This window comes from Neopelma chrysocephalum, unplaced genomic scaffold (assembly GCF_003984885.1).
Source record: "Neopelma chrysocephalum unplaced genomic scaffold, ASM398488v2 Primary Assembly neopelma1_59, whole genome shotgun sequence".
Classification (NCBI taxonomy): Eukaryota; Metazoa; Chordata; class Aves; order Passeriformes; family Pipridae; genus Neopelma; species Neopelma chrysocephalum.
This window is the reverse complement of record NW_020897714.1, coordinates 29505880-29515257: the sequence shown is the minus strand read 5'-3', so window position 1 is coordinate 29515257 and position 9378 is coordinate 29505880. Positions and strand designations below refer to the sequence as shown.

The window sequence follows — 9378 nt, the reverse complement described above, 5'->3', positions numbered from 1 at the left end:
CTGTAAACTTGATTAAAGTGGATGATTAAGCTGTACCTGCTGCTGCTTTACATCACCAGAGCACTGCAAAGGAGTTAGAACATAGTGGTGAATCTGGCCCCAAAGCTGCAGCTAGTAAAGATGTCCCTGATCTTTGAAATCATGCCTACTGAAAATGATCACTGCTCCACCTATGCAGGCAGTACCATTTATCAGCTGGTATATTTATTATTATTTAAATAGGAATTTACTCAAGAATATATTAAAATGAATAACCACCTTACCAAGGTGGAAACAGGAGAATATTGTGAGCACACAGTCTTAGGACTCACTTGGGCTTTAAAGGCTGTTTGGTCAGACTGGGGGGGGCACTTCCAAAAATTTGCTGCTTGAGCCCTGTGTGACACCAGAAGAACACAGCCACCAGCCTGCCCCAGGATAGAAGCAGTGTCCAAGCCTCTTCACTAGCCTTTGCTGGGCTCTCTGTTCCTGCCTCCTTGCTCTGGGATAGTTTGTGTCAACAGCAGCCCTGGTCTGCACAAGTCTCAGAGCGAAGGCAGAGGCAGGTGCCTTGCTTTCAGCTTGCTTCCTTTTTTTTCCTCCCAGTCCTCTGTGTAGGCACAGGGCAGGGCACAATCTTACTGTTCTACTGTTAAAGGCAGACCACATTTGCAACCCAAACATCTTGTCACTGTCCCCTTGTATGATACACTTTAAACATCTGTACCTGCAAAAATTAAACACAGATTTTCATGCAACATCAGTGGCTTCAAATACACAAAACAACTCTTTGCCCAAAACCTTCAGCTCTTTAATCCAGGACAACAAGCTTTGACTTCTTTTTTTTTTCCTTTTCATTTAAATCTCTCTGCCCATCTTCTCTGTCAGAAGCCCATCTGCCAGCTGAGATGCTGCAGCACTAATTCACATTGACATGCAGTTATCCCTACACGGTGGGCACACTCATCTATGCCCAAGTGGGGTCCTTGGTGGCACAGGTTTGGCTGTATTATTTAGCACCATCCTTCAGGACAAAATGCAAAGCTACTCTGAGATAAGCTCAGGAATAAACTGCCACTAACACCTTCTCTGCATGCACATATGTGTTTAAATGCATGCTCAGGCCAGGATATTTCAGGGAGCATTAAATGAAGGTTTTATTATTAAACCACAAAAAATCGTCCCACTCTTTAAGCTTAGCAAACTCTTCAAGCCTAGCGAACTCTTCACCAAAATGCCACTGCAGACAGCAGGGACATGAAGTCTCATATATGTCTGCTGACTCTTCTGATTTCTGCAGTGACCTCAGATTAATGGAAACAACCACTGGCAAAGTTAAGGGAGCACTGAACATTTCAAAAGGCTAATAAGAATGGTCAGGAAGGAAGGTGAGAATGTACCTCTGTGGTGAATGCCTTCCTCTTCTCCCCCCAGGCTGGTAAGGAGAGGAGCACAGCATATTTTTCGAGGATTATCTCAACTTTAATAATAGCTTTGCAGCTTGTGTTCAAATAGTCTGATTCTAACCTTGATGACATCAATTTTCCCCAGAGTGACTGCATCAAATTTAAGAATGTTACTCCTGATTTAAACCAGTGTGAATAAAGTAAAAATCAGGCTTTTTAGTTCAAAACACAGCATGTGGCAGCAGAGTAAATGTTCCAAAGGGAATCTGAAAATCCCCCAGATTAGAATTATCTGTATCCCAATCAATGTTTTTACAGCTCATTTATAACGCCTTAATCCCAGGGAACAATAATTTTGCTTCAGCCTCCTCTTCTTCCTGCCCCTACACACGGCTCTGAAATGAACTAGAGGCCAAATTCTGCACTGACTCATGTTCCCTGCAAAGCCCAATCATTTCACACACAGCCTACAAAAGGCACAAATCACAGAAGACAGGCACTCCCAAAGCCTCTGATGCAGTCTTTTCTGCCTTCCCTGGCTTCAACTCATGATCTGCTTACGCCACACTTTTAATACCCAGCGAGGGAAGGAGGATGTGAAGCATACTTGGTTCCTAAAGGAGAGGTGTCGGACGGGGTCCTCAGCTGCCAGGGAGATGCTGCTGAGCAAGATGAAAAATAGGATCAGGTTGGTGAAAATGTTATCGTTAACGATTCGATGGCAGTGGACACGAAACCTGCAAGAGAGAGGAGAGGCAGAACTTTATCTCTCAAAGAACAGCGAGACTTGGGAAACATTTCCCCCTCAATCCTCTTTTGCCAGCAGGACTGGCCCTAGAGTACTGCTCTGCAGAGCACCTTCCCTCTGCCCCAGCAGCAGGGAGAATGGTGGACCCAGGCAGCTGTGCCGGGCAGCCTTGGTTCTCCACATCACGCAGGACTCACGCTCGGTGTGTTTGAATGGAGAACAGTCACTCCCTCCTGACAGAGCCTTTTGTGATTTCCATGTGGTCTGAAACCTGCCAACCCAAAATTATACCCCTTGCTTTCATTCACAGAACCATTCCTCATTCATCTGGGAGGAAAGCAGCAGAAACAGGCTCTGGGGTGCCAGTGTCTTTCCTAGCTGGGGCTGGAGCGTCACTTAACAGGAGCTATGGGGGTCTACCTTGCTAACAGGGTACAGGCCTGGCCAAATGGATATAGGGCAGGCTGGCATCTGCAAATGGCTTCTGAGAGGACACCACGCCATGCAGGCTTGGTGCTCTTAGTGGGAAACTAGCAGGTAAAGAAGGAGAAGTCTCCCATCAAATAGCAGCTTGCTTATTGGAGACCATTACAGCACTTTCCATACATTGGTATCAGGACATGAGGAGTTAAACCTCATAACAGCCCTGTGCATAATTCTAGAGGCACTTCATTAATCTATTTAGTTCTACTCTTAGCTGTTAAGTCTCCCAGTCCCTATTATAGTAATTTTACAGATGATTGCAGAGGTTAATTTACTTCTTCTACAAATGACAGTGGGTGGGTGGCAAAGCTGCCATTAGAGTCCACGAGTCCTAATCATCCTCAGTCCCTCCCTGTTACACGTACCCAAGGAGGAGTGGCACAAGCTCTGTTGTGGAAAAACTGGCTCTGAATTCAACAGTGCTTTTACAGCCCTATCTTGCTCTGGGGCTGTGTCTGGATGCTGAGCCCTCAAGAGAGATACTGTGATACATGATCCTGCACAGACCAGTGGGCAGTGAGCTCATTTCTGTACCCTTGGAAAGATAAATTCCCCTGTGTCATAACAACCCTCCATTCACAGTACTAGCCTTGCACAGATATTTTGGAAAGACAGGTGGCACAACGTGAAGCTGGATTGCAGGAGCCCATGGGAAAGTATGTTCTCCTTAGACTTCCCTCAGAGCTATGGACTCTCCTCCTCCTCTTCCTAATTTTTCTTTTATACTCATTCTTGATGTGCAGCAATGAGCAGAGACACGTGAACTCCGTACTGGGAGTGGATTTTGAGCAGCCCTTAGGACAGGAAGCTCCTACCTCACACTTGATTAATTGCATGATGGCTCTCTTGCAATTGGACCTGAATATGTAGGGGAATTCCAATTACTGATTTGCCTCCAAGTCCCTTATTTCTGAAGCTTTCTTGATTTGTGTCTTCAGTCAGCTTTGCAGGTGCCATGAACTCCTACTGAATATTGTCAGGGCGGTCCCTACAGTTGTGCTTTCATGAGGATTTCATGCCAGGGCCTTTAAAGGAGAGAGGGGTCAAAGAAGGTCTCTGGTATGAACTGCTGAAAGGGAGCTCTGCACCTTTGGGGCCCAACACGAAAGGGGTACCTGCTCTTTGCCTCCTTCTTCCAGCTAAGCAGTCTCTTAAATACCTGTTATTAGGACTGAAGATGAAAAAAGCACTGGCATCAGGCATGGGCACAGCCTTTTCCTTGAGGTGCAGCTCAGACATTGGGCGAGGCCGAGGGCCGACGGGCATCTCAGGTTCTTCTTCATCTTCCTCTGCTGCAAGAAACATTTTTGTCTTTTAATGCAGAATATAACCCATTCTGCAGTGCTGGGCCATTTGTCTCTGTCATAACTAGAGCTAAAAGCTAAGAACCATTGAAATAGGATGCTAAAACTTGAGGTTCCTTGTCCACTTCCTTCTCCCAAGGCAGCATTTGTTGCCCAGTGCTTGCCCTGGCAAACATTGATCTAGTCTCTCTGTAAAACCATTAATGCTGGTAAACCCACAATATTCTCACAACACTCTCCTCAGATACCTTACCGCAAAAAAAAAAAAAAAAAAAGCTTCTAATGACTCACTTGTACCTTTCTTGCTATGGTCTAAATCCAGTATCTGTTTTCTTATTTTCCACCCACACAGAAAATTGAGAATTGCATCCCTCTTGCAGAAGGCTTTTACATACTCGAGGACAATTAACATGCCTCTGTGAGAATATCTTAATCCTAGAGCAAAACAGCAACAGTCTTTCCTGAGGTGCTGTGTTCCCCAGGTCTCTGATCACTCTTGCTACTTGCTTCCAGATTATGTGCAGGATTAATCTGCAGTTGAGGTTTTACTGGTGCAGGAGAGTTGGAATACTTATTATATCTTATACTATCTTCCTGCTTAAATGTCCTTCATGGGCACTTTTCATTACACTCTGGCATTAATTTGCCATCAGTTTCTGACGTGCACAAAGTACAGATTATTTATCACAGAACAACTGTCTAGGCTGTCACTCCCCCTCTGCATTTCTGCCACTGACTATTCCCAGGAGTGTCACTTGGATCTCATCCTTATTGAACTGCATCTTTTTTTCTTCAGACCATTCCTCCAGTTTATCAAGATCTGTTTTTCTCCTATTTGTGAGGATCTGCATGGAGCCACTGCCACATCTGGGATTGTGTCTGGATGAGTGCATGTACACCCCAGAGCAAACACTGAGCATGGGCACACCGAATGACACCGATCAGAAGGTCTTAAAATTGTCCTCTTTCATAATTTAGTGGGGGGAAGATTAAAAAGGCGGGAAAGAGGCTGAGAGTGCCGAGAGCCTTGAACCTGATGCCTCTGGAGCAGATCTCCAGGCCGCGTGCTGAACAACGAGCAACCTTGGGATAAAAAGTGCAGAGAGGGGGTCTAAGGGTTATGCGAAAGAGAAGCTTCCACCTTTGAGGATTCCTTCTACCTGCTGAAGTCAGATGCTGTTTTGTAAATAACATGATAGGATTTTGCTGTTTTAAAAGATCCCAATCCTCTTGCTTAATCAGCAGGACAGAAAAAAGTACTTTAAGAAAGGAGTCCGACAGGTTAGATGAAGCTGGTTCGTCTTCCAGGCAATGCAAAGGAGGAAACTCTAGTTAAAAGGTTCATCCCGAGTTCATAAAGGGAGATAAATTCCAGGAAGAGACTGTTCCTTCAGGGTGAGGTACTTGATCTGGTTACAGGACACATCAGAAAGAACAGATGAAACAGCACAGATCCTAATCTAGATATCAGAGACAGGAGAAAAGTGCCCTTTTTGAATGCATGCCATTATTACATGCAAATAGGATTCTTTCTTTACACTTCCAGTACCAAGAGTTCAGCTCAAATTCACTTGATAGATCTTTGCATAAATGTTTGAGCTGGTACATAGAGTTTGTACTCATTCAGTTAGTCTATTTTTTAACAGCTCAATTAATGTGTAATATACTTTATAATACTCTTTATACAGGCTTTATTAGTTAAAGAAACATTCTTTTACAAGTACATTTTTACATAGTACTTGTAAAACAGGTGTTAATGTCAATGCTCATATTTATACAATATTCCATACTTTGCACTTGTACCTTTTACCTACAGGTTTCAGAGCAGACTGACAATGAGTGATGTAAAAAATTCCTTTTCTTCTATACCAGGCCAGAAAACCACTGCCCATGTGGGATATTTGAGATTCTTACTTAAAAAGACTAGTATTCTGAGTCCCTGTTCTGCACCTTCACTATTGGATCATTCTACTTCTTTTACTCAGAGGAATGCTTAAATACCCTTCTAAATGGATATGGAACAATGCCTCAGGAAAATGGACCCTTAGCAAAAGGGTCAGCCCCATGAAGACCATAAAGAACATTGCTCCTCTCCTCTTTTTCTCCTGTCTGCCATTCAGCAAGAAATATATTAATGATTCTGGCAACCACATACCTTCAGACTGAAAAACACATTCAGTTCCTCAGCCACAGATAACGAATAATGTTCTAAATATCTTTCACTTAAAGCAGAGTCTGGGGCAAAGAAGAAAGGAAATAGCGAGGCCCCAGCTCGCAAAGAATAACATGAGAACAACCTCACGTTAGTTCCTAATGTATCTACCTGCATATAGAACCTGCATAGTTGCTCACATTTGTAGAAGCAAAAGTTCTTTGGCTGTGAAGACAAACACAAACAGGCTACAGTGCAGCATCAGTGAGAAATTTGATGATGGGGATTTTTTTTTTTACTGTACGAAAACCAGAACTCTCGTATAAGGACATTGCTTTGCTCCAAGCTCCCATGAATCATCCCCAAGCTTTTACCTTCATTTGACGTTCCGAATTCTTTGTCTATTTCTGTACCAGACTGCAAGACTAGCTCCCTGTCTTCTTATAATAAACATATCATCATAATAATTCTTCCAGTGTACACAAATCTCTGGAAGAACTAGTCTGTCCTTCCAAAAAAAGGGGCTAGGTGATCTGAGGAGCTGCAAGCACACAGGGTACTCTGGGGCCTATGAGCAACACCGTGTAGCAAATAGAGTCAGAAGAGGTTATTGAGAAAACTGGTTGAGAAGCAGAAACAAATTAGAGCCCAAACAAGGTAGGTTGAAAGAATAAAGAAAAAAAAATGAGGTGACCATTTCAAATTGTTTCTGAACACTGGATTAGGGTGAAGGATGTTTTCAGGGGATGGAATGGTACACAGCCATGGAAACGTCACAGGCACTAACAGCTTAAATCAGAAACAGAAAATAGGTAGAACCAACTGACTGCATCTAAGAAACAATAGAATGTGTCACTTAAAGTACAGCTGAAAATGGATCCATGTGCAAGTGGGTAGGAAAGGGTGTGTTCCCAGATGGGCTGTATATGGCTGCACAGTGCCTCCTGTACCACAGCTGGACTGATTGGCAATCAGCAGAAGGATTCTGGGCTGGTCAGATGGCCACAAGGGAACTGGGTAGGGATACATGTGGGGATTGGGAAATTCTTGCTTGCTAGTGCTGGGGGAAGCCTTGAAGCCTTGTTCTCCAGAAGCAACTACACAAGGCAGAGGTGACAGGTCATATCAGCTCTGAGAGTACCCTGGTTTTCTGAGCTTTATACAGCAGAATGGAACAGACGATTATGGTAAATCTGGTGTAATAAGGGATTTACAAAACTTTACTGGCATCTGAGCCTTATGGTTGTCTTCCATGAAGTCTGAAAGAAGTGGTCAGGTAATTTTGTGAGCTGTAAGAGATCAACTTCACTCTTCACAAAGAACAAAGTAACCAAGATGGTGTCCCTTTGCATTTCTAACAGGAAACAGGAGAAAACCTGATCATCCATTCAAATTTTAGGTTGTGTTCAAAAGTATATTAAGCCAGGGACTGGCACCCCAAGGCAGGAGTTAAAAGTGTTTTCACTTAATTTTCCACACTCTAATTCTATGCATGGCTGAATGACAAAAAATGAATGTAGATGTAGTTTTTGTCACATATTTCATATGCTGGACTATTTCTAAGCTATCCACAGAAGGCAACTAAACTCCAATTCTATTAGCAGTAGACTTAAAATCGATACAGATGACTGTTGCTTCACTTGAAAAAAATGTAATGGCCTGCAAATCCAGGCCAGCTGAGAAACTGAAACAGAACTGTACCAAGCTGTTTTAATTTGTCCTTCTAACTAAAGACTCCTGCAAACCCCTTAGCAACTGGGGATATGTGTCCAGTAAGTGCCTGTGCTGACAGAGGTGATGGGAAGATTAAAGCCAGAGGCATCTCCCCCACGCAATGTTAAAACACTATTGCATAGAGTTGGAACCACATTCTACTCCTGATAAATTGGCTATAAATATGGAAGAACATAAGTATAGCAAATGTGGGGACTTTCTGTACTGAAAGTCAAATGCCATGAACAGTTTTCCATTTTGCTTGTCTGAAACCCTTGCCCATCTACTTAAAATGAACTATTGTGTTCTTTTTTACCCTGCCACATCAACCTTTTATCAGACATTTATTTATTAGGAATCATGGAATAGAAGAGAATGTGTTTCATAACCTATTATAGCCTGTTACATAATCATAGAAACACGTAAGAGCAGAGCAGGAAAGGACCACAAAAGGCCTTCTGGTTCATGCTTATGCCAGGCCAGGATCAATTAATTATTATATCTGAGCCTTTTCTGGAAGACATTTTTCTGACCTGTTCCTAACAGCATTCAGTGATGCTGGAATTCCACAGCCATCTCTGTGATCTTTTCTAGCCTCACCATTAGAAAATTCTCTCTGGTGTGAATCTTAAATGTATCATTTGATAATGGAGATAATTTCCCTCCTACCTGTAGCAGGTTTTTATGCATTTGAAGGTGTTTCTCCTGCCTTTCCTAACTCAGATTATCACAGTTCATTCAATCTTAGTTCTTGCCTCCTACTAGCATTGTTTTCACCATTCTCTTCTATACTTTTTCCAATCAGAGCACCCAAAATGAGATATGATATTCCAGCAGAGAACACAATAGAACAATTGCTTTGCTCTGATTAGCTTTCACTGACCACTTAAAAGAAGCCCATAACTGCATAAAAATGTCTTGTTTTCTCTGTTTATAAATCTCACTACTTGCTTGCCTTTTGAAAGACAGCTAACTGTTGCTGGCAAACTGTTGAGCTTTTGATCACAAGATCGAGATTCTTTTCTCAAGGACTGTTACCTAACTAGCTGTCACCTAAGATCCTTTATTTGTGAATTGTTTATTCCTGTCTACGTATTGAGCCTGGCACTTTCAATTTTATTTAGACCATTTATCCAGGACCTCAACAGCTCTTTGAATTCTAATGCTGCCCTCCAGCATGCTTCGTGTCCTTCCTAGCTCCATGTCATCTACAAATGTAATAAGCATATTGCCTCTTCCATCATTCAGGTCATTAACAGTGAACTGAACTGAACTCTAGACAGGCTTTTGGGTTGTAGAGGCTCACTTGGGCTATCAATACCCTCCACATAAAGGGTTGGAACAATTTCTCTCACAATCATCCAGACCATAATTTCCTAGCCAGCTTATGGGAATGCTGCAAGAATTGGTCAGAAGCCTTAGCAAAGTGTAAAAGAATACGACACCTACTTCTTTTCTCCTGCGTACCAGTATTTTCAGCCCCTTCTAGAAGAAAATCAGGGTGGTTTGATGTGAGTTGCTCTTGGCAAATCTGTGTTGGCTGCTAGTCATCTCCTTATCTTGCAGTCATATACTTTGTTTAATCATTTTTTC

At 42.7% G+C, this 9378-nt stretch overlaps 1 protein-coding gene across 15 annotated transcripts in view; it reads right to left on the bottom strand.

Annotated features, from left to right (window-relative positions):
* The window catches only part of CACNA1C (calcium voltage-gated channel subunit alpha1 C), a 433748-nt gene that overhangs the window by 89989 nt on the left and 334381 nt on the right, over positions 1-9378 (bottom strand). For all 15 annotated transcript variants that reach the window (XM_027680722.1, XM_027680736.1, XM_027680724.1 and 12 more), the window contains 2 exons: positions 3776-3908; positions 1993-2122 (listed from right to left, as the gene is read on the bottom strand). In XM_027680722.1, the coding sequence (XP_027536523.1) occupies positions 1993-2122; positions 3776-3908 (263 nt within the window). The remainder of the gene's footprint in view (positions 1-1992; positions 2123-3775; positions 3909-9378) is intronic.